The following is a 25,699-nucleotide window of genomic DNA, read 5'->3' as shown; positions in this document are numbered from 1 at the left end:
AAACTTAACCTTTCTTAGATCCTAAAAGGGTTCCTTGGATGGAAAACCAACTCTTCCACTGGCTAAAGATCAAAAGCGTCTTTTTCTGTTTAATGGGGCCACAGTTGGGCAAAACGCCCATCACTTTAAAACCAACTCTCGGCTGGAAGTACGTAATTTTTAGCGAGTCACAGAAAAATAGGGAAACTTATGCGGAGTTTCCTTGGTCACTTCCCCATCTGGGTGATCATGTACTCAGACCCAGCACTGCAGCCTGGGGGTGCTCCCTGTGAGGAGGAAAAGGTGTGTCCGCTGCCACCCAGTGTGAGCGGGTGACACCACCCGGTTAGGAAATCCCAGCTCCCAGGAGGGTATAAATCCCTGCTTGACTGCTGAGCTCCCACTGGAGGTGAAAGTCTGGCCTGGCAGCCTTCCCCAGGTGAGCAGCAACAAGGTGAGAGAATGCAGAGCTGCAGGTAAGAGGCTTTGGAGAGAGAGAGAGAGAGAGCGAGAGAGGGGCAGAGAGAGGGAAAGGCAGAGAGAGGCAGAGAGAGAGGCAGAGAGAGGCAGAGAGAGAGGCAGAGAGAAGAGACAGTGAGAGACGGAGAGACAGGCAGAGAGACAGAGAGAGGCAGAGAAATAGAGACAGAGAGAGGCGGAGAGACAGAGAGAGACAGACAGAGGCAGAGAGACAGAGACAGACAGAGGCAGAGACAGAGGGAGGCAGAGAGACAGAGACAGAGAGAGACAGAGACAGAGAGAGACAGAGACAGAGAGACAGAGAGGCAGAGAGACAGAGGTGGAGAGAGACAGAGGTGGAGAGAGACAGAGAGGCAGAGAGACAGACAGATACAGAGGGAGACAGAGAGAGGCAGAGAGACAGAGGCAGAGAGACAGAGACAGAGAGACAGACAGATACAGAGGGAGACAGAGAGAGGCAGAGAGACAGAGGCAGAGAGACAGAGATGGGGAGAGACAGAGAAAGGCAGACAGAGACAGAGACTGAGACAGAGGGAGAGACATAGAGACAGAGAAAGAAAGACAGAGAGAAACACAGAGACAGAGAGAGAGACAGAGACAGACAAACAGACAGAGACAGAGAGAAATCTGGGAGTTGGGACACCTGTGTCCATTTCTGGTGGAGGCTCAAGCGACTCTCCGGATTTCTCCGGACCTCAGGAACCTGATCCGGGTGACCTTCCTTCCCCATGACCTTCTTCACCTGTGTGAAGGTGGCTGGAAGCATTACTTGACCTTTCTGGGCCTCAGTTTTTCTATCTGTCAAAAAAGGGGCTGGATCAGGGGGTTTCTAAGGACCTTCCATGATTCTAGGCCACAAGTAAAATCGCAGTGGAATCCAACACAAGATAGCGGACCACTGAGACCCATTTCTACCGCATGAGGCTGCACGTGGGATGTGCACTGATGGAGGGCTTTCTTCCTTAGAAGCCTCATGAGATTTTCTGATGTGAAAAGCTTGATATTCTAAAGTCACTGTGGATTCTCTAATGCCTGGCTCTCGGGTGGTTTTCTGGGAGAGGTAGTAGAGTTAGGGCTGAGGTGTGTCCCCAGAGGCGAACCCGCCTGGGTTCAGAGTCCATCTTGCCTGGGACGAACCGCATGACAGCTCACCTCCTTAGGGTCTCCATTTCCACCTGCAAATAGTAAGGTCGAGGGTGATGAGGAGTACAGTCGATGAATCCAAGCAGTATCAAGCACTCAGGCCTTAAGGTCACCCTCACACGGGGGAAGAAGGTCATGAGTGAGAAAGGTCGCCCGGATCAGACAGCTGAGTTCTGGAGAAATCAGGAAAGTTGCCTGAGGCTCCAACAGAAACAGACTCAGGTGTCCTGACCCCCAGATCTCTCTCTCTGTCTCTGTCTTTGTTTCTTTCTGTCTGTCTGTTTCTCTCTCTCTCTCTGTCTCTGTTTCTCTCTTTCTGTCTCTACTTCTCTCTATCTCTCTGTCTCTGTTTCTTTCTATCTGTGTTCCTCTCTCCGTCTCTCTTAAATCCTGGCACACAGTTTGCTCTTGCTGTTTGAAGCTCCTTCTTTTTAATCCCATTCCCTTTTGGGGGCCTTTGCTCTTCTTAGAGCCCTTCAGGACTCCTCTACCCCCACCCACAACTCTGTTCTAAGATCTTGGTCAAGACCCTACATTGCCCTGAGTTCTCTCTTGTGTGAGCAGAGGCAGCCAAGTGTCCAGACCTTCCCGGAGCCTCCCAGTGCTGCATGGCTGCAGTGGGAGCTGCCGGCCCCCTTTCTGCACTCCATCCCACCTCCTGCACACTCACCTTTTCCGTGCCCATTTCATCAGCTCTGTCTTCCCGAGGCCAGTGGGCTTCCTGCCCACCTGCTCATTTGGTATTACCACGTGCACAGACATAGGAGAGCGCCTTTCTTCTAACCTCATTTAGAAGTTTGTCCACTTGGATTGTATTTTGGTACTTGGTTACCCTAAAAGGCAAGAAGGAAGCTCAGCTGAATGTTTCAGGGCAGCTGTCCTCTCTCCAGGGGCCTTCAATTGGCCTGGGAGCCTCCTACCCGGCCTTGCTAGTAGGGGTTCCCTTCTACATCCCCACTCCCACCCCAACCTCCAAAGCCTGTTTGACAATTAGAGCTGAGGGATCCAGAATATCCACAGACCCCGAGCCCTCCTCCCCTCCCCCAGGAAAGCAGAGTTGGCCTCTAGCAGCAACAGGACTGAAGCAGAGCAGGCTCGGGTTGCTTTTTCATGTTTTCATCACAGCTTTCCATAGGGGAGACACTCAATCATGACAGTGCCTTTGCCCAGTGGTTCTCAAACTTGAGCCCGCATCAGAATCACTGGTGGGCTTATGAAAATGCAGAGGGCTGAATGTCTGATTCAGTAAGTCCTGGTTGGCGACCTGAGAATCTGCATTTCTAATAAGTGTCCAGGTGATGCTGACGCCAGTGCCAGGGGATCACACTTTCAGAACTCCTTCTTAGGAGACGTGTCCAGGACCAAGCCTGTGGGGGAGCTGTCTCAGGACAAGGGCCTTTGAGATGGTGCCTTCACCTCTCCTGAGGGTCTTGTGACTATTCGGCTGAGGGTCTTGTGAATATGCGGCTGATTCTGATTCTCTTGGTCTGAATTTTTCATAAATGGTGTTCGTGCTGCCGGTGCATGGACCACACTTTGAGTAGAAAGGATTTAGAAAGTCTAGGAAGAGGTCTTCTTATCTGGGGGCAAGGAAGAAGTTAGTGTAAAGTTTTGGATGGATCCTAAATTTTCTAGAGCTAATATTCATCAGAAATGTTTTCTTAAATGTCTGTGGTAGGCAGAATTCTAAGATGACTCCGGCTGATCCATGCCTTTGTATAATTTCCTCCTTGAGGGATATGTAAATAGATGGAACATCACTACCATGATTAAGTTACTTTATGTGGCAAGGGTGAAGGAATTCCGTGGAAGTAATTTAGGTTCTCAATCAGTTGACTTGAAGTTAATAAAAAAGGTCACATGTGCTGAGTGGGCCTGACATAATCAGGTGAGCTATTTAAAAGAGGATCAGGAGGTCAGAGTCAAGTGGTCAGAGACTTAAAGCAGCAGCAGATATTGTTTTTTTTTCCATTGGCCTTGAAGAAACAAACTGCCCTGGTGTAGAGAGGGCCTGAGGGCAGGAAATATGGTGGCATCTAGGAGCCGAGAGTGGCCTTATCCAGGGAGAAATTGGGGGCCCAGTCCTGCAGTCATAATAGCCCTGTGAAATCGGAACAGGAGCCTGTGCTCCAGGTACCAAACGGTACCTTGATTTCAGTCTGGTGGGACCCTGAGCAGAGACATCTCACCTACAGCAATGTGAGCTAACCAATGCGGTTGTTTTTAAGTGGCTGAGTCTGTGCTGGTGTGTTACACAGCAATAGAAAATGAATACAAGGTCCTGATCCTTCGCTTTGATTGTGGTGCCTGCCCTCCAAGGTATACTGTGGCAATGACCTCAGTAGCTTCATACAACATGAGCCGATTTCTTGCTCATGCTACAGCGTCGTCATGGGTTAACTGCATTGGACTATGATGACTTATCAGAGCCACTCAGGGACCCAGGTCATTGTCAAAACAGAATTTACGGAGACCAGCCGTGGGACGCCCATTGTTTTGACACAAGTGCTGGAGGGTGGAGATTATTCCTATTTATCAGAAGCAGAAGCAGGCATAGCAGGAGCAAGTGAGTGGATCGATGGATGCAGGTGGACCTCAGCCTGCTGCCCAGATGGCTTGACTATGCCATGCTGGCAGCATGGATGAAAAAGGGCTCAGCCTGCACCATGCAGGAGAGAGGCTGGCAGCAGAGCACCAGCTGTGAAATGCACAGGTCTGGAATCGGCACGTGTTTTTCGCAGTCACGTGCCCTGCCCGACTTCAAGGGTTCAGAGAAGTGAATATTGGTGAACATGAGTATACCCACCATGTAGGGTTACCCAGTTGGGGTGGGAGAGAGGGACGCAGGATTTCAGCTCACCAAGCTTCACGGAGCCGCTCTCACCACCAAGGAGCGAGCTGTCCAGGCATCTGACAGCTGAGAGGAGCCAGAGGGGCTAAGAATGCAAATGGAACACTTGCCCACAGCCCCAGGGCAAACCAAAGGTTTCCTGCGGGGGCTTTTTGGTCTGTGGAAACCCAGCAAGTCTGGGCTATCTTCAAGTTGAAGATCAGGTTTTCTGGTGGTGAGGGTGAGAGCTTTTCCCACACAGTAGAGATAAAAATCCCTGGGTGTTTTCAGTCTTTTTTTTTTTTTTTTCGGAGAGTGGCTGACCTCTTGTCACTTGGACATCCTGGACACAGGGCTTGGGACAGTTTCCACCCCTGGTGCCCCTCAGAGGACAAGGTGGGCACATTTTCCAGAGAGTAGAAGGATGATCTTTCAAAGCATACAAAGAAAATCCCATCTATTTTGACATCTTAAAAACTTTGGAAGAAAATATTTCCAAAAAAATATACATATAGTAGTGAGTACATATATATATGTGTGTGCATATATATATACTGATTATATATATTATATACTCAGACCCAGTATATACATATATATATAATATATACTGCTATAATATATATACTCACTACAAATTGATGCCAAAAAAGGTACCTTTAAAGCTTTGCCAGGAAGAATCTCATTTGGCTCTAAAGGCCCTTTCCCACTAGGGCAGGGGAATTAAGCCTGCTGCTACCTGTATTGCTGTCTGAGTTGGCTCAAATCTACCTCTCTTGCATTCATTTTGTTTCTTTTGGGTAGATGTTCACTCTTCCAGTTTCTCACCGGCACCTTCTTCTAGCCAGGCAGAAGCCTGAGAAGAGGGGGACATTGTGTCCCCAGGGAGTGGTGGGCAGCTGATCCACACGTGCTGACCTGGGGTCTGCACTGGCTTCTGTGGAGATGTCCCTGGACCTTCCTGGTCATGAGGTGTCCTGTGGAATCTACTGCTGGCGTCTGTGACTGGGAAAACCCGAGGTCTGGTGCCTCAGTTGTCAGAGCCAGTGCTCTGTCCAAGGTCGCCCCGCTGTGCCTCTCACTGGCTCCACAGGTTCTCTGCATCTTGGCCATGACCTTCTTTCTTCTATGGCTTAGACTGTCCAGGTGATACTCAAAATGTTTAGCAACCAGCAGGGCATGAGTACCAGCCCATCAGAAAAGATGCCACAGCACCTGTTGCTGCACCTGAAGAACTCAGAGGAGCACCAGAAATCCAAGGTAGCAGAGGGTGGAGAACTCAAGGCCTTGGGAAAGTGGTTGTCTACCAAGAGGTGGGGCAGTCTTCCCCCACTTGGCCTCACTGCTCCTTACTGACTGAATACCCTGAAGCCATGGCTATAGGTTATCTTGTCTTTTATCGTGGCAGCCCCATCTCAGCCCAGATCTCAGTTTACCTTCCATTCTCTTCCTGCAGGGGAAGGTCTGAATCTCTCCCATCAGTGAAGCACCCCTTTACCTAACAGCTACACCATTATTTTCCATTCTTCTTTAGTGCTCCTTGTTTTTTGATTCTTTTTTTTATTATCATTATACTTTAAGTTCTAGGGTACATGTGCACAATGTGCAGGTTTGTTACATATGTATCCATGTGCCATGTTGGTTTGCTGCACCCATTAACTCGTCATTTAGCATTAGGTATATCTCCTAATGCTATCCCTCCCCCCTCCCCCCATCCCACAACAGGCCCCAGAGTGTGATGTTCCCCTTCCTGTGTCCATGTGTTCTCATTGTTCAATTCCCACCTATGAGTGAGGACATGCGGTCTTTGGTTTTTTGTCCTTGTGATAGTTTGCTGAGAATGATGGTTTCCAGTTTCATCCATGTCCCTACAAAGGACATGAACTCATCATTTTTTTATGGCTGCATAGTATTCCATGGTGTATAGGTGCCACATTTACTTAATCCAGTCTATTGTTTTTGGACATTTGGGTTGGTTCCAACTCTTTGCTATTGTGAATAGTGCCGCAATAAACATACGTGTGCATGTGTCTTTATAGCAGCATGATTTATAATCCTTTGGGTATATACCCAGTAATGGGATTGCTGGGTCAAATGGTATTTCTAGTTCTAGATCCCTGAGGAATCGCCACAGTGGCTTCCACAATGGTTGAACCAGTTTATAGTCCCACCAACAGTGTAAAAGTGTTCCTATTTCTCCACATCCTCTCCAGCACCTGTTGTTTCCTGACTTTTTAATGATTGCCATTCTAACTGGTATGAGATGGTACCTCATTGTGGTTTTGATTTGCATTTCTCTGATGGCCAGTGATGATGAGCATTTTTTCATGTGTTTTTTGGCTGCATAAATGTCTTCTTTTGAGAAGTGTCTGTTCATATCCTTTGCCCACTTTTTGATGGGGTTGTTTGTTTTTTTCTTGTAAATTTGTTTGAGTTCATTGTAGATTCTGGATATTAGCCCTTTGTCAGATGAGTAGGTTGCCCCTTACTTCACCAAGGTGGGATTCCTCCAGAGACGCAAATTGGAAGCACAGCAAAAATTCCTCTGGGTCTAGCCTCCCTCTCTCTTTTACCTCTTGTCCCTTTGCCTTCAGGTTTCAAACCCAGAATAAGAAGCAGGACTGCCTGCCTGATTCCTCTTGTACCTTCCCTCCTTTTGCCCTGGAGCCCAAAGGGTCTTTTTCTTCTACTGACACTTCCTACCAGGAAGGAACTTCCCCTGCATCATATCCACTTCCTTCCCTCCTTCTGAGGAGGCCTTTGCTCTCTCCCTTTCCTGGGGCCGTAGTGGCAGAAGAATCCAGAATAGCAAGGAGGAAAACACATTGGGAGCTAATTGCAATATTACCTTCATTGAGTCTGTGTTGCATATACTGTCCCATCCTAGAGAAAGAGGGGTTTGAACAAAATTTAAACTGTTCTTTGTGATTCAAGGAAATCATTAGGAGCATCAATTATTTTGTGCTTTAGCATCCTGATATACTCAGTAGGGCACATTAACATGGAAGGGACTGCTGGTGTCTGCACTTAAAATCCCGAAATGGCTGTGTGCTTTGGTTCTTGCACCTGCCTTAATGGTTTTCCGTCTCCTCTGTTACTGGGCAATCAGCTGCCACTTTTTCCAGTGTGTGTTTTCTTCTCCCAGCCTTCTCCCTCTTTCCAATTTGCCATCTGGAATCTGCTTTTGATTGAGCATTCTGTTCACCTGTTGCCGCATGAAAAACTATCCCAAAACTTAGTGGCTTAAAAATGACAACTATTTTATGATAACTCCTAGCTTCTGTATGTTACGAATTTGAGGGCTCAACTAGGTGATTCTTCTGCTCCATGTGTCTGATTGAGTTCAAACAGTGGTGCTCAGCTGGTGAATGGACTCATCTGGAGGATCCACGATAGCTTCACTTACATGGCTGGTGCCTTTGCAGGGTTCCTGGGAGGCTGGGCATAGCTGGGATTGTTAACCAATGCCCTACATGTGGCCTCTCTGGCAAGGTGGTCTCAGGGGAGCTGGACTGTCTTCGTGGTGGCTGACTTTCCCAGGAAGCCAGGCAGAAGCAAGCACCCCATTGAAACCAGGTGGAGGCTTCATGGATTTTTCTGATCTAGCTCCAGAGTTCACACAGCATCACTTCTGCTGCATTGTATTGGTTACACCAAGTTGCAGGCCAGCCCACATTCAAGGGAGGTGAGTTAGACTCCACCTCTTGGTGGCAGAGTGGCACGGTCACATTCTAGAAGACCATGTGGGATGGGAGATACTGTTGTGGTCACCTCTGGAAAATACATTCTGCTACTTTTAAAAACTAGCCACGCTCATACAAATCAACAGAAAGAGCTTCTGAAGGAAGACTTTAAAGCTGCTTCTGTGAGTAAAATATGCTACATGCCTTTGTACCAGGATCTGATTGGCTGTCTTTCCCCTACTCAGATCTTCCTGTCCTTGTTTCTTCTGTCTTTGTCTTATTTTAGATGGGCAGGTTTTCTGGATGACTGATTACTCAAATATTTTAGGTGTTTCCCACACTCAGATTATAAGACAGAAAGCAAAATTTGTTTTAAGGGTGTATGTCTGTTAACAACCAACCCCTGCTCTAATGCCAGAGCATCCAGTTACTAATTAACTTTACCCAGCAGGTAGCCCAGCAGAGCTGGAAGTCCAGTTCCCAGGAGATCTCAGAAGCCCCGAGTTGCGGCTCTGCTGTTGGTGGCCATGGGGCCTTCGGCAAGAGAGTTGACTGGGTTCAGCGGTTGTCTGCTGTGACTCGATGCTTTAGAAACTGAAGCTGTATCTAGGACTGAGGAGGCCTAAGCTCAAATCCAGATTGACTTAGAGTTCCAGGGTTTTAGACCTACAAGAGACCTGGGAGGTCTCACCAGCCCAACCTTTGTATTTTAGAGGTGAAGAAACTGTGACTCAGAGATTGAGCAAATGACTATGTGGTTGCCTAAGATCACATTGTTAATGGTAGAGTGAAGACAGGAGCCCAGTTCCAACCACCAGTTCCATATGCTGTCACTAAGACAAAAACCTTAGGATTCCTGGCACCTTGAAGATGTGTATGTGTGTATGCATGTGTATGTACTTAGAATTGTGTGTTTATATGTGTTACGCACACAACATTTATATTGTGTATTTTATAAATTAAATATTTATAGAACACTTACATGTTCTATAATATGGATCTATGTATTTGGGCTTATGGATTCCATTAGGTAAAGTTGCACACATTTTTAGTATAGTAATTGGTGTTAGCTAAGTTACCAACTATGGTACTGATTGAGTTCTCAGGCTGGGCTGTGGAATGGTCACTTAGCAGGAATTCGGCAGAGTGCAGATGGTGGAAGGGCTGATTTCTCATCACGTCCGCCAGCTGCGTCCTTGAGCAAGCTCCTTATCTCCCTGAGTACCTGGCTGTGCTTTTGTAAAACACTGACGAGAGCTACTGCTTGTTGAACACTTTCTTTTTTTTGAGACGGAGTCTCGCTGTCGCCCAGGCTGGAGTGCAGTGGCGCAACCTCGGCTCACTGCAAGCTCCGCCTCCCGGGTTCACGCCATTCTCCTGCCTCAGCCTCTCCGGGTAGCTGGGACTACAGGCGCCCGCCACCACGCCCAGCTAATTTTTTGTATTTTTTAGTAGAGACGGGGTTTCACCGTGGTCTCGATCTCCTGACCTCGTGATCCGCCCGCCTCGGCCTCCCAAAGTGCTGGGATTACAAGTGTGAGCCACCGCGCCCGGCCTGAACACTTTCTTTCTGCAGCACTGCTGAGCTCATTACCTGTGGTGTGACATCTAATCCTCCTGGAGTGCACACCAGGGTATGCCCATTTCACAGAGGAGGAGACTGAGCCTTACACAGGTAATGTAACCTGCCCACCACCCTGTTGCTAGCAGGAAGGAAGGCAGGATTCCCACTTTTCTGTCCAGGTACACTGTGCTCTTCTGTATACATTTTCTAACTCTCAAAGTTATTAGAAGGTGTAGACAGACTTCTTTGGAGCTTCCCCAGAGGGTCGAGTATGACTAATAAATGAAGTTTAGAGGGAGGTAAATTGGGGATCCAAAGTGACAGACATTTCTAATTATGGATACTTCCCAAGACTGGCAGTGTGCATCTTGTGATGGGGGTAAGCTTGTCTTCTATAGAGGACTCTGGGTTTCAGAAGACTGTTTGGGTGGGCAGATAGACTTAATGGCTTCTGGAGCCCCCTCTAGCTCCAGGTGTTGATGCTTTTACAGAGCAGAGAATGAGTGCCAAAACCAAGGATTGTGTAGGCTCGGGTTTACATCCTACTTTGTCATTCCTTAGCTCTGTGGCCTTGGGCAAGTGATTTAATGTACCCAAGTCGATTTCCATTGCTCTGTGTTTATAATGGGGATGCTGAGCTCTACCAGACTCATGAGTTTTGTCCTCTGGAGTTGTACAGAGCAGTGCATTCCTGTTACACAAATACCAGGCTGGGAGAATTTGAAGCCTGTGGGTTTGCCCTTCAGATGCCTAGGGCCTCACAGGTAGAGCTTCCTCATCAGTCATTTTGGAGGAGGATGGTAACTGTTCCAGGCTAGAGGAGTGGTCTTGCTGGGTGTCAGTCTGGGCAGGGTCTAATGTAGGAGGCAGGTGAAGCAAGTGTTGGTTGATGGTCCAGCCTGCTGGGGGCTTGGAATGACCCAGGCTCACGGGGAATGGAATGTTGATACAGGATTTGAATGAGCGAAAACATGAGTTGAGTTGGTTGACTGAACTTGACCAACTTCTGTCCCAAGAACCACTGACTAAGAGACACTTCAGTGGTGGCTTTAGCGAGAAGGGATGTTTGCTGGCAGACAGTATAAAGAGAGCACCTATGCCTTGGTGGAACCGTCTGTATCAGTTTCTTTGGATTTGCTCCCCTGAGATTCAGCCCAATGTGGCCTAATGCCCTATTCTGCCAAAGATGGGTCTCCCTGCAGCGTGGCCTCCAGGAAGCAATCTGTCTCACCAGGCCCCACCAGGGATGGGAGACTAGTGTCCAGGACATCACCAGCTGTCACTCTGACACAGCTATGCAGACCAGGAACAGTCTCAGCCTGCTGCTCGGAAGCTGATTCCTTGTCTAGCTTTTTTCTTTCCTATAGAACAAAAGTAGTTTCTGGACAACTCATCTAGGTTTTTGTTTTGAGCCAGCACATTTTTCAATAAAAGCTGACTGAAACCCGGTCATGTATTTCTCTGTATCTGAGTCTAGAAAGTCTTCCCTCTTAAAATTCTGTGATTTCCTAGGACTTAGTTAAAAAATACATTCTATATTGTTTCACCTTTGAATTTATAAAAAATTTCCAGGTTTAACTTTGATGTAAATATTTATTTCCTCATGGGTTTCGAAGAATTTATACGACATGCATAAAACATGTTCGGGCTCCTAGGAATTCATTTTCCACACTAGAGGTGACTCAGTGATAGGTGTAAGGCCTGATAGCTATGTGACTTCATTAACATTCAGCACCTGCCACCGTGTTTTTGTTCTTTGAATGACTGTGCCACCTGACTCAGAGATGAGACAGTTGCCTAAAAACTTCTGGGAACAAGATAATGATAGAAATAAAGAAGAGTTTAGTCTTCTAGGTGAATTCAGTCCAGATATATTCAAATATATTATCAAATAAAATTGTTACTCCTTCTACATGCTTGAAAATTCCTTTCTGGAGCCCTCATTTACTTATTAGGTTCTCAGTCTGTTAAAAAAATGTATTCTTGCATGTATTCTGAAGTATTTAGAGGTGAAGTTTGATGATGTCTGCAACTTTCAGGTGTTCAGGAGAAAATATGTCTGTGTCTCTGTCTGTGTCTGTGTCTGTGTCTGTGTGTCTGTGTCTGTGTCTGTGTCTGTGTGTCTGTGTGTCTGTGTCTGTGTGTCTGTGTCTGTGTCTGTGTCTCTGTCTGTGTCTGTGTGTCTGTGTCTGTGTCTCTGTCTGTGTCTGTGTGTCTGTGTCTGTGTGTCTGTGTCTGTGTCTGTGTCTGTGTGTCTGTGTCTGTGTGTCTGTGTCTGTGTCTGTGTGTCTGTGTGTCTGTGTCTGTGTGTCTGTGTCTGTGTCTGTGTCTCTGTCTGTGTCTGTGTGTCTGTGTCTGTGTCTCTGTCTGTGTCTGTGTGTCTGTGTCTGTGTGTCTGTGTCTGTGTCTGTGTCTGTGTCTGTGTCTCTGTCTGTGTCTTTGTCTCCCATCTGTGTCTGTGTGTATGTCTGGGTCTAGGTCTAGGTCTGTGTGTACATCTCTGTCTGTGTCTGTGTGTCTGTGTCTGTATCTGTGTCTCTGTCTGTGTCTATGTGTAGGTCTAGGTCTGGGTTTGTGTCTCTGTCTGTGTATGTCTAGGTCCAGGTCTGTGTCTAGGTCTAGGTCTTGGTCTCAGTCTGTGTCTGTGTCTATGCGCCTATGTGTAAATAGAGAGAGAAGAAGAGGGAGAGGGAGTGAGAATAAAGCGAATGCAGCAAAATGCTAACAATGGCGAATCTAGTGAAATATATACTTGCATTTGTCATACTACGCTTTCAACTTTTCAGTCTTTTTGTAATTTTTAAAAATTAAATGAAAAGCTGGAGTAAGCACTTCCATCCTTTTAGGCTATATGTACTGTCTATGACCAGAAGCTGCAGACACCTGGGAATCAAAGGCAGGTAACGGTTACCCGGGCTTCAGTGCGTGCTCTACCACCTGTCCAACTCAGGGCTGTGCCATCAGCTCTTTCTGCCTTCCAGCATTCTTTTTCCTTCCTTTCACACTTCACACATTTTTGTCTTTTTCTTATGCCTGGTCCTGTTTTTCATCATATGCCTCTGTTTTCTTATGTTGAATGTGGTGAAACATGGTTATTTGACAAAAAAAAAAAAAAAAAAAAAAAGGATAGAATTCTAACTCAAATACTTGGAAGGAGCTGCCCTTGAAATTTCTTTCTTCAGGTAAGAAGGTCAACTCATATTCCAGCAGAAATGTCAAGTTGTCTGTGATTTAAAAACTCATTTAAAGAAAGTAGGCCAGGAGAATAGTGTTTTGCTGCAAACTTCTGCAAAACTAATTTGTTTTCCCCTCTGGGCCCGCCAAAAATTTACTGTTTCCCACACTACAGCAATTTTGGTTCCAACCTTTTCCTGAGGTTTTGATTATTGAAAACTGTCACTACTATGTGTTTGTGGTTTACTTGTCTGCAGCCACTTCCTGGAGAAGTCACAGTAAAGCAGCTCTTTTGCCCAAGTCCAGGGAGAGAAACCAAGACAATTCCCTTGGCTGGAGATGGGGGTGGGGGTGGATGGGGCTAGCAGTTACTGGAGGAGGACAGCATTTTAGGATTTGTTCCACTGGAACGGGGTCCTTGTTGAGACACTTCTTCTCACCCATCCAGCCATATGATTTGAAGAAGAGAGTTAACTGAAACTCACTTTACCTGTAGAAAGAAGAGACTCATTTAGATTTCTCAAAGACTCTTCAGCTCCATAGCTCTGTGAAGCATTAGCTACTGACTGATCCTGAATGGCACAGCCTGAATTTCTGGTGTCAATGTAATTTTAAACATGGTTACAAACCTTCCCATAATTCCCGTAAGCCTGAACCTGAGAGAATGTGAGCATGGTGGGGCGCTTTCATTTGAGGGATGACTGCACGTCAGCTCCTGACTTTGAGTCAAAGTGACTTTTAGAGTCAACCAGCAGAAACTGTTTACTTGAAATAGTTGAGTATCAGAAAGAAGACAGTGAGAACACAGTGCCTGACAGTACCTGGCAGGGCTCCTTCCCCTGGGATCTTTTTATAAACTCTGGAAAAACAGTATATTGGGAATAGGCTTGGCTGTGCATGACAGAAAGCCTGGACACATAAAAAAGGTAGTCCAGGGTGGTGGGCGGCTTCACGAAGCCACCAAGGACTCAGGTTCCCCTCTTACTGCCCAGCCGCCACTTCCACACTGAGCAGCAGGAAGGAAGATTAGTGGAGACCTCCCAGGGGGGTCACATGACACTTCCACTCACATCTCATTGATCCACATTTTGTCACACGGCCACTCCTTGTTGCAAGGGATGATGGGAAATGTCTTTGTGTATAGAGGGCCATGTGCCCAGGTAAGATTCGGGGGTTCTATTATGGGGGAAGCAGGGAGGACAGATATTGGGAGAAGAAACTAGCAGCATCTGTCATAGAAGGTGCATTTTCAAAGAGCAAGAGCAAGGGCTTTGGAATCACCAGTGCTGGGTTTAAATTTCAACGTCTGCTTACTAGCTGTAAGATCTTGGCCAGGCCTTTTAACCCCTTTGAACTCTTATAATACATCCTCTGTAAAATCAGCATGATACTCACTTTGTGGGGATAAATGCAAGAATGAATGTTCAATATTTGGTACAATAGAAATTGCTATTACACTAGTCCCTACAACACCAGCTTTGACTTCATTTACTTATCCTGATATGTGGTATTGGTTAGCTACAGTGTATTTAAATTCCTACTTCTTTCATGTTCTTACTGGTGCAATAGTGAGTCTGGCTTGGACCAGTATAGTTGGGGATGTGATAAGCAAATGCGTGTCCAAGGAGGACACAGCAGCTTGGTGGATGTTTATGCGACCTTCATCTGGCAAACATGACAGTATGGTTAGGAGTAAAGTCACAGGAACTACTTGTGCTTCAGAAACTCCTGAAGAATAGTATTGCTTAGAAACAGAGTTTAAGGGAGAAAGCTCCAGCCAGATACATAGCTAAGCGGAATATCTCAGGTCACCAGAAGGGGGAGCTCAGACTGTAACTCTGAGTCCTTGGACTCAGGGTTCCCCACTCACGAGGGAGGGTTTCTGGAGAGGGAGGGTTTCTGGAGTGCGAGGGTCAGTTCCTCAGTGCCACCCTCGGTTTACTGCAAGTTATTCCTAGAGATATCTGTGCGAGGAGCAGGGAACAACTCAAGGAAAATGTGGCTGGGAATTTTTCCCCTGGATTCATTCACAACTCCTGCCGTGGGCAGACTTTCAGTCATAAAGATTCCCCGGTATGTTCTGTTGTGTGGGCCATGAGGGCTGTGAGCAAGACCAGGGCTCTGCCCCAAGGTTGTCACCATCCTTGTGGAGCCAGAAGAGTCAGGCATGGCAGCTGGCACGACTGCTCCCACTTCCCGCCCCGCCGATGGCCGGGTAGGGCATTGACTTGCTGTGGAGGATGGAATGTGAACAGACAGGAGTGAGCGAGTTCCCAGTGTGGCCTGGTGTGTGCTTCTGGCTGCATTGTTTCCATTTTCGCCATCCCCAAAGAGGATCATCTCCCAGGAGGCTTACTGGTCCAAGGAGGACGAGACACCCATGGAGCAGACTTGGACCTCATCTGCCGCTCCGAGCCAGGCCTAACGCAGCCTAGTTTGGGTTAACCAACTTCCATCTTGCCCACAGACTTGTGAGCAAGAGCGAACGACCGTTGTTTCACACCATTCAGTTCTGGGGTCGTTGGTTTGTTAAGCAGCATCGTTGTGGCTGTGGTTAGCAGACACAGGGAACACTTGTGATAGCGTGAGAAGGTCATCAGGGAGACGAGGAGGGCATCTGACACTCCAGTCTTTGGGGGGGTTGGGGGAGGACTGCTTCATAAACTTGTACAAGTTATTTCTGTTTTGGATTTCTTGTTGCTTTTCTCCCTGGGACGCTGTAGACCAGAGTGTTAGCAGGACACCGAATCCCTCGGCGCGTATCAGAATTGTATGTAAAACAGGAGTTAATCCATAGGGGATATAGGGAAAATTCTCTGACAAGTGATATATGAGGACTCTTGGGCTTTGAGTGATCCATTAACTCACTCATTCATTCATTCATTCAAAAAATGGGAGTTAGGGATAAATCTGTGAATAAGATAAAGCAGGGTTCTGTCAACCAAAAAGTATCTGACAGTCTTAATAATTTAGAAGCTTATTTTGCCAAGATTAAGGACAATGCCCAGAAGAAAAAATAGGAATCACAGAAAAAACAGTCTGTGGTCTGTGCCTTTCCCCAAAGATGATTTTGAGGGCTTCAATATGTAGTTTTTCCCCTATTGAAAGGCAGGCTGGAGGGGAGAGAGGGAGGGTGCGATCATTACTGAATCCACAGGTTGCAAGGGAAAAGAAACAGGTAGGGAACAGTCAATTATATTCCTCTTACACTCAGTAAATCTGCTCTTCACATATGATAAGGTAAACATAGAGTGGCTACCTGTGGAGAATTTTTAAAATCTTTTACCTGTAAGCTCTCTGCTTAGGAACAGAAGGAAAGGCAGCTTCCTGTAGGACGCAGCCTTCAGCTTATCTTTTTCCTTTTGGCAGAGTGAATTGGGGGTCCCAAGTCTTTATTTTCCTTTCACAGTCCTTCCATCAGTGGAGCCTGAATTCTGGAGAGGGAAGACCAGGCTGATGATGAATGCCACAGAGAATGACAGGGAAGGGAAGGAAAACATGGAGTATTGGGATTAAAGGTGGTGCAGTTTTAGACAGGGAGGTGAGGGAGACCTCACCAAGAAAGTGAAGTCTGAGCAGAAAGGGCACTGGCAGTGGCCTTAGCTGAGGAAGCAGCATCTCTGGCCAAGGGGCAGGAATGGCTAAGGCAGGTCTCTGCAGAGACAGCAGCTTAGGGGGTGGACCCCCTCTGCCAATCACGCCTCTAGGTGCTAAAGGGATTCGACTTTAGATATGTTCAGTGAACATAGCTGCAGAGAAACAAATCTAAAAAGTTTGAGTTTTCTTCTTAAACAGAGTAGGCAAAAAGGTTCCCATTATCCGGTGAAGCCTCCAGACCCTGCCCCTACCCAGTCTTCAAGGGATTCTCTCTGCAGTGTTCTTGGTTCCTGGTGACACCTCTGTTTCCTCCCCTAGGCCACGTGGTACTAGGCCTCAGTCCTCCACTTCCCGTGTCCTCTGGAAGTTGTCAGGAGCAATGTTCCGCTTGTACGTGTTGGTAATGGGAGTTTCTGCCTTCACCCTTCAGCCTGCGTCTCACACAGGTAAGAAGTAAACCCTTCAGGTGCAAAAAGGCTTGCCTGTAGCTTCGCTGGGGAAAGCTGTTATCTAGTGAAGTTTTGTTGTCAGAAAGCAAAGTGTGGGTGGAGCTCAGTGGCTCCCGGCTGTAATGTTAGTACTTGAGAGCCCTAGGCGGGTGGATTGCTTGAGCCCAGGAGTTTGAGACTAGTCTGGGCAACATAGAGAGACCCACGTCTCTACAAAAAAAAGAAAAAAAAGTTAGTTGGGTGTGGTGGTGCGTGCCTGTAGTCCCGGCTACTTGGGAGGCTGAGGTGAGAGGAGTGCTTGAGCCCAGGGAGGTTGAGGCTGCAGTGAGTGGAGATTGCATCACTCCACTCCAGCAGGGCAACAGAGTGAGACCCTGTCTCAAAAAAATAAAAAAGGAGAAATAAAAAAAAAGAAAAATGAAAAGAAAAAGAAAGAATGGTGCGAATGTGCTTGTCAAAGAGCAAACTGAAGAAGTGACGTGGTTGCCCTTAACAAAGTTGCCTTTGGAGTTTAACCAAACGACACGCCAGAACTAAACGTTTACCACCTAAACTCAGCTCATATCTACTTTTAATGATGAGAAGTCAGCAAGTGAAAACTATGGCCATAGTTATTAATCTTTAATTTTTTGTCACCATAGAAACCTGATTTAACTTTCTTCATAAAACATAAGTTGGAATGGATAGTAGCACTGAACTTGTTACTTGGAAATTTTAAAGTATAATAACGGGGTAACGAGGGAGTTTAATAGTACCCCAGGGAGTAGGTCATTTTGTTAGGGACAAATGACATCTTCCTGGAATGTGCTTCAGGTTTTCCTGCCAGAATCAGGATTGGTCCCAGGTGCAGGGAGGTTTTATGATCTGAGCAAGTTTTGGACCCAAAGCCTGACCATGGGCTCTCTGTCCTTCAGGGGCTGCCGGAAGCTGCCGGTTTCGCGGGAGGCATTACAAGCGGGAGTTCAGGCTGGAAGGGGAGCCTGTGGCCCTGAGGTGCCCCCAGGTGCCCTACTGGTTGTGGGCCTCTGTCAGCCCCCGCATCAACCTGACATGGCATAAAAATGACTCTGTTAGGACGGTCCCAGGAGAAGAAGAGACACGGATGTGGGCCCAGGACGGTGCTCTGTGGCTTCTGCCAGCCTTGCAGGAGGACTCTGGCACCTATGTCTGCATTACTAGGTAAGCCTCCCTGTGCGGGGCTGGGGAGGGGATCCTGGCAGGATGGAGGCTTGTGAGGGTCTTCGGTCATGATCTGGATCTCAGAATCCAGTGTACAAAATACAAATCCAGTGAATCCACATTGCATCCAGCTTGCTGTTCCTGACACAGCCCCCCAACCCTACGGTCTCATTCTGTCTCCATTTAGTCTTTGCTCAAATGCCACCTCTTTGGAGACAATGTCCCTAGCCATTTTAGCTGACACCACCCTCTGTCACTCTCTCCTTACCGTGCTGTAGTTTTCTTGGGATAGGATTTTCCCATCTGACACATTTGTGTGCGTTACCGTATTTAATGTTTGTCTACCCATTAGAATGTAAACTCTGTGAGGGCAGGGACTTGGTCTGTGTTGCTCACTGTTGAAGCCACATGGTAAGGAACCAAGAAATAGACATAGAATAGGATTTTACTCTGAATAGGATTGTAGAGCTGGGTGAGACCTTAGGATTAAAGTAGTCCAACACTTTGGGAGGCCGAGGAGGGCAGATCATGAGGTCAGGAGATCGCGACCATCCTGGTTAACACAGTGAAACCCCATCTCTACTAAAAAAATACAAAAAAATTAGCTGGGCATGGTGGCGGGCGCCTGTAGTCCCAGCTACTTGGGAGGCTGAGGCAGGAGAATGACATGAACCCAGGAGGTGGGCCAGGCGCGGTGGCTCACGCTTGTAATCCCAGCACTTTGGGAGGCCGAGGTGGGCGGATCACGTGGTCAGGAGATCGACACCACGGTGAAACCCCGTCTCTACTAAAAAATACAAAAAATTAGCCGGGCGCGGTGGCGGGCGCCTGTAGTCCCAGCTACTCGGAGGCTGAGGCAGGAGAATGGCTTGAACCCGGGAGGCGGAGCTTGCGGTGAGCCGAGATTGCGCCACTGCACTCCAGCCCGGGCGACAGAGCGAGACTCTGTCTCAAAAAAAAAAAAACAAAACAAAAAACAACAACAACAACAACAACAAAAAAACAGGAGGTGGAGCTTGCAGTGAGCCAAGATCCCGCCACTGCACTCCAGCCTGCGCGACTGAGAGAGACTCTGTCTCAAAAAAAAAAAAATTAGTCCATGTGCTCGTTGTAAGGATGAGGGCACCAAGCTGGCTTGGGAAGTTCCCCAGGTGGTGCGTGGTAGAGCTGACTCTGGAGCCCGAGTCTCCTGACCCTGGGTCCAGTCCTCCTCCCTCTTTGTCCTGTTGCTTTCTTCCCCTTTAACTGTAGAAAAATACACATAACAAAAAATTTATCATCTTAAACATTTTTTAGTGTACAGATCAGTGGGACCATCACCACTATCCATCTCTAGGACTTTTTCATCCTCACAAACTGAAACTCTGGACCCATTAAACAATAACTCCCCTCTCTTCATCCCTCCAGCCCTAGGCAACCACCATTGTACTTTCCGACTGTACAATTTTGACTACTCTAGGTACCTCATTTAAATCGTTTAAGTGGAATCACAGTCTTTCTGTGACTGAATTATTTCACTTAGCATAATGTTTTCAAGGTTTGTTCATGTTGTAGCATGAGTCAGAGTTTCCTTCCTTTATGAGGTGGAATATTATGATTCTGTTTTATGTATGTACCACATTTTGTTTATCTATTTATCCATCCAGGGACACTTGGCTTGCTTCCTCCTTTCAGCTATTGTGAATCCAGTGTGAACATGGATGTGAAGATATCTGTTCGAATCTCTGCTTTCAGTTCTTCTGGGTATAGACCCCAAAGAGGAACTACTGGATCATCTGTTAATTCTATATTTAATTTTGAGGAACTATCATACTGTTTTCCATAGTGGCTGTACCATTTTTCATTCCCACCAACAGTGCCAAAACTCAATTTCTCTACATACTCACCAACACATGTTATTTTCTATTATTTTTGAAAATAATCATCCTAATGGTTGTGAAGGGGTCTCTCATTGTGGCTTTGATTTCCATCTTATGTGCTTATTAACCATCTGTGCATCTTCTCTGGAGATACAGACATATCTCTTTTATGGACTCAAAGTCCTTTGCCCATTTTAAAAACTGGATTTTGCTGTTGTTGTTGAGTTGTAGGAGTTCTCTACATTTCCTGGTTATTAACCCCTTACCTTATCAGACATATAATTAGAAATATTTTCTCCTGTTCTCTAAGTTGCATATTCACTCTGTTCATAGTGTCATTTGTTACACAAAAGGTTTTAATTTTGATCAAGTCCAGTTTATCTATTTTTTTCTTTTATTGCCTGTGCTTTTAGTGCTAAGAAGTCATTGCCCAATCCAATGTCATGAAGATTTTCCCCTTTGTTTTCTTCTAAGAATTTTATAGAGTTAGCTCTTTTGTTTTTTGATCCATTTTGAGTTAATTTTTGTATATGGTGTTAGGTAAGGGTCCTGCTTCATTCTTTTGCATGTGGATATCCAGTTTCTCCAGTACTTGCTGAAAAGACTGTCCTTTCCCCGTTGAATGGTCTTGACATGTCCTACAGCTTCTTGATGGATGAAGTTAGGCCTAGTGTTGGTGATCTTAAAAAGTTTCTTGGCTTAGTTCTTCTGAACTAAGACAACCCTCGGCTTGATTGGGAACTAGTGTTTTGGCCTCTCTCTTCAGCTGCTTCTTCTGTTCCTCCAAAGGCTCTGCTTGCTCCTTCCACCAACTGGCTTCAGAGTCTCCAGATTTCATAAACTCATTTGACTTAAGAAGAACTGTACCCAGGAATATGTACATTTAGAAAAAGAACCAAAGAAGTGACATTCTTAGCACAATGGAATTAGTGGTGAATGGAAAACTTTCAGACCACATCAGTCCCAGTCCTAGGCTGGGTGTGTGTGTGGCAGGCGATGTGGGGGGTGGGAGGAGATATGAGGTAGAGGGTGCCCTCTGTGTGTGTGTGTGTGTGTGTGTGTGCATGTGCATGCATGTGTGAAACTGAGAATCTTTTCAAATCAAACCCAGCTTGACACTACCATCCATATGCCTAGCCCCAACTATAAGCAGTTTAGGGACAGGTTTAATCCTGTCAATGAACCTTGCCTAAGAAGCAGGCAAACCATCTCCTATTCTTATGCTAGGAAAATGTGGATGTCTGGTTTTACAATAGCTATAAATGCATATTTCTTCTTTCTTTTCCATGGTAAAAATTCTAATTTTCTCTAAGGAGTACTACTAGGAAAACATAGTGTAGTAAGAAAACATGAAACCTGAAGTCAGAAAGACAGATGGGAATCTTAGCTCTCTCATTTCCTATCTGGTGGGACCTTGGGCTTATCACTTGACTTTTATGGGTGTTAGTTTTCTCTCCTGTGAAGAAGTTTGTTGAGAGGGTTATGTGAGATCACAGCATGTGAAGGAACTAGCGTGGGGTGTGCCATGTGGTAGGTGGTCAATATATACATAAAAATTCCCTCTCCTTCCCAAAAGGCAATCTGCATGACTACTGAAAGTGAGACTGTGCAAAAATCAGGGAGATGTGAGCTGAGTCCTGTTTGTCCTAAAGTTTGTTTTTATGATCATTTTTTGTAGGATAAAAAAGAGCTGAGATTGAGGGGGCAGTGGAAATCCCAGTGTGTGTCAAACTTTCTTTGCGTGATGGGAAGGTTTACCTGGCTGACCTTTAATACTCTTTGTCAACTGTAAGATTGGGGTTCTAACTGAGTGAGAATCACCAGCGGTTGCCATAATACTCTTTAGCATTGATAGTCATGAGGCAAGAGACTGCCCTTGACAGGATTGTTTAAGACCTTGTGAGATTGTTTAAGACCTTGTGATCTAGAACCCACATGGTGAGTCAGAGTAGGCAAGGATGCAAGCCATCAGAGAGGCCAAGATTTGAGCAGTAGTTGCCTGGGCTTCCTTGCTTGGTGCTCTGCAAATAAATGCCTTACTTTCTATCACTGCAAAAAAAAAAAAAAAGAAAGAAAGAAGGAAAGAAAGAAAGGAAAAGAAGGAAAAGAAAAAGAAAAAGAAAAAAAAGAGAAAGAGTAGGCAGGCAAGGTTATGCCGCTGTAACAAACAGCTCCCAAATCTCAGTGGCTTAAAATAACAAGGGCTTATTTCTTACACATGCAACAGGTCCATTGTGGGTTTGCAGACAGTTAGGGACTTAGGCTGAAGGAGCAGTCACTGTCACTATTTCAAATGTTATTTGTTGGTTGCTAGAGCAGAAAGAAGCCTGCTTTGGAGGGTCTCTCATGGCTGTTACAACTTTCACGTAGAAGGGCCACACATACAACTCATGAGCTAGGAAGAGTCCCCACAGTGGGGACGAGGACATGTGATACACCATGTGCTCAGAATGGGGAGAACTGGGCCTATTTGGTGAGCGGCACTACTAACGACTATCATGCCTTTGCCATGGGAGTGCCACACTACATGAGGAGTGCAAGTGGTGATCAAATTGCCCCTCACCCTTCTCTTTCTTTTGAGTTATTTTCATGAAGTTTCTTGCTCAAGGGGAATTACCAGATCAATAATGTGAACAGCCTTGTAACTTTCAATATGTCTACTAAGCTTGGTTTCTGAAGATAGTACGTATGGGTACTGAAGATAGACTTATGGGTTTTCCCAGAGCCTTGCTGGGCTTCCCATTTTAGTTTGACCTCTTTGTAGCTGTACAGCCCACTTAATTTCTGTACACCTACCTTTTTTCATAAAAAAATGAAATAATAGTAATTCCTACTTCATGGGGGCTGGACTATAAATGAAATAACGTGTGCAAAGTACACAGCACAGGGCCTGGCCTGCATCTACTCCCTGCTGGCTACCTGCTGTGTGACTGTTATTCAAGTAGGCCCAGGTCTTTAGATTTGTCCTCAGTTGCCTTTATTCAACATGTAGTGACATTATGCATTTTTTTTTTGAGACAGAGTCTTGCTCTGTCACCCAGGCTGGAGTGCAGTGGCGCGATCTTGGCTCACTGCAAGCTCCGCCTCCCGGGTTCACGCCATTCTCCTGCCTCAGCCTCTCCAAGTAGCTGGGACTACAGGCGCCCGCCACCACGCCCGGCTAATTTTTTGTATTTTTAGTAGAGATGGGGTTTAACCGTGGTCTCGATCTCCTGACCTCGTGATCCGCCCGCCTCGGCCTCCCAAAGTGCTGGGATTACAAGCGTGAGCCACCGCGCCTGGCTCATTATGCATTTCTCAAAGTCAGAGTTAACATTCTGTATTTCTTTATGCATAAAATACAATATTTGTTCATCTATTTTCCCTTTCTAAGCTAAATATAATACAGATATTGGCCTCATATATTTAAACTAATTCTTTTTACTTTCAAGTGGTAAGCTTTTATCACATTTCTTTCACTTTTTTTTTTTTTTTTTACATTTTGTTACTTGTTTGGATATGGATGGTTTAGATTTTGCTGTGCAAGTAATTTTTACCCCTATATGTAAAACTCATCCTCATTGTCTATGTCAAAGTCTCATGTGTCTTAGGTAGCCAGAAATTTAGCTGAGATAATTATATTTTTATATTTTTCTACTTAAAAGAGTAGTTTTAATTACTGTTTTCTGTCCTCCATCCATTTCCCACAAGTTTCCAGCAAGGTTTTCCTCTCCTTTTTTTCCAGCTCTAAGGTCTTGATAGAATTATGGCATTGAAATAATGATTAGGCTAGTAAAATACTAATACTAATACTACTACTAATAGTAATAATAATAATAAAGCAAACTTACCAAGTTAATTTCCCCATGCAGTGTTACAAAAATCTTTTATAGGTCTTACACTAAGTTTACGGCAGTTTTCTAAAATTAGACTTCAGTTGATAAATCATTCCCCAAAGGAGCAAAGGGAATATTCCTTCTTACGGAAACAGTGGCTCTTGGGAAACAATCTCTCCATGTGGATATGGTTTCCTGGATCATGAAGTTGGAGTATGAGGGGGCTGGGCTCAAGGAGCTCCAGAACCTGGAAGGCGTAAGCCCTTTTGAAGAGGACTTGGGGATTTCTTAATGAACCTTGGTGGCATTAGAATCGGGCTTGTAGACAGTCCTTTGTGAAAAACACAGAGCATGCTTTTTCTGTACAATTATGTTATGACACTTTTTGCCCCCCAAGGGTTCGAAAAGATCAGGGACAGAAGTATTGCAATATAGATGTTCCTGCACTTACAATGGGGTAAATACCAATAAACCCATTGTAAGTTGGTAATAGCATTGTCACTTAACTTACCACTTAACCCTTAACTTACTGAACATCACAACTTAGCCTAGTATTCCTTGAATGGGCTGAGAACGCTTACATTAGCCTACAGCTGGGCAAAGTCATCTAATACAAAACCTATTTTGTAATAATGTGTTGAATATCTCATGTGATTTATTGAATACTATACTGAAGTAGGGTTTCTATTGAATGCTTATTGTGTTTGCAGCATTGTAAAGTCAAAAAATCGTAAGTTGAACCATCTTATGTCGGGAAACCATCTGTACTAATCCAGAAAATGCAGATGCAGATTTTAATAGAGTTGGGGAAATGATGCTTAATTTCATTTAGCTTTACTGTTATTTTGCCTTGCCATTTATCTTTTTTTTCCTTTTAAATCAGAAATGCTTCTCACTGTGACAAAATGTCCATTGAGCTCAGAGTTTTTGAGAATACAGATGCTTCCCTGCCGTTCATCTCATACCCGCAAATTTTAACCTTGTCAACTTCTGGGGTATTAGTGTGCCCTGACCTGAGTGAATTCACCCGTGACAAAACTGACGTGAAGATTCAATGGTACAAGGTACAGCTTTAAAAAATGCCATTTTACTAAAATGTGTTTGCTTTTTTTACTAGCCATATAGGAAAGACATAAAATATCGATTTTCTGAAGACAGTGCACGCACACACACACACACACAAACACACACACGGTTTGCCGTTCATATCTGTGAGTTCCGCATCCTGGGATTCAACCAACCTGGGATTGAAAATATAAACAAATAAACAAATAAAATAACAGTACAACACAAATAATACAAATAAGAAACCAACACAGTGCATCAACTACTGTCGCTTGCTGCATGACAATGTTTCAGTCAACAGTGGGCTGCATGTACAATGGTAGTCTTGTAAGATTATAATGGAGCTGAAAAATTTCTATTGCCTAGTGACGTCAGAGCTATCTCAACATCATAGTGCAAAACATTACCTTTTCTATATTTAGATATGTTTATATATACAAAAACTGACCACTGTGCTCCAATTGCCTGCAGTATTCAGGACAGTAACATGCTGTACAGGTTTGTCGCCTAGGAGCAACAGGCTGTATCACGTCACTTAGGTGTGTAGGAGGCTCTACCATCTAGGCCTGTGTGCATACTCTCTATGACATTCACACAACAAAGAAATCACTTAAACTGTTTCTCAGAATTATCCCCATTGTAAAGTGACACATGACTGTATTTACACAGGGCATTTACATTGTATTAGTAATCTACAAATAATCTAGAGATGACTTAAAGTATATGGGAGGATGTCCGCAGGTTATATGCAAAGATGACACCATTTTATATAAACCACTTAAGAATCTGTGTTTTGGCACCTGTGGGGAATGTTTCCTGAAACCAATCCCCCAAAGAAACTGAGGGATGACTGTATTTTAAAGAATTTAAAAGGGCCATAAT

General features: G+C 45.3%; 1 protein-coding gene across 2 annotated transcripts in view; it reads left to right on the top strand.

Annotated features, from left to right (window-relative positions):
• The first annotated feature begins 265 nt into the window (after positions 1-265).
• IL1R2 (interleukin 1 receptor type 2) overlaps positions 266-25,699 on the top strand; it is a 37,070-nt gene continuing 11,636 nt past the window's right edge. Inside the window, exons 1-4 of one of the 2 annotated variants that reach the window (XM_003274871.2) lie at positions 266-433; positions 16,769-16,896; positions 17,814-18,078; positions 24,636-24,816. In XM_003274871.2, coding sequence (XP_003274919.1) covers positions 16,830-16,896; positions 17,814-18,078; positions 24,636-24,816 — 513 coding nt within the window. In that variant the 5' untranslated portion in view covers positions 266-433; positions 16,769-16,829. Of the gene's footprint in view, positions 434-8,141; positions 8,298-16,768; positions 16,897-17,813; positions 18,079-24,635; positions 24,817-25,699 lie in introns of those variants that run through there. The other variant, XM_003274870.4, reaches the window with a different exon arrangement.

This window comes from Nomascus leucogenys, chromosome 14 (assembly GCF_006542625.1).
Source record: "Nomascus leucogenys isolate Asia chromosome 14, Asia_NLE_v1, whole genome shotgun sequence".
Taxonomy (NCBI): domain Eukaryota; kingdom Metazoa; phylum Chordata; class Mammalia; order Primates; family Hylobatidae; genus Nomascus; species Nomascus leucogenys.
This window is presented reverse-complemented; position numbering and strand designations above follow the sequence as displayed.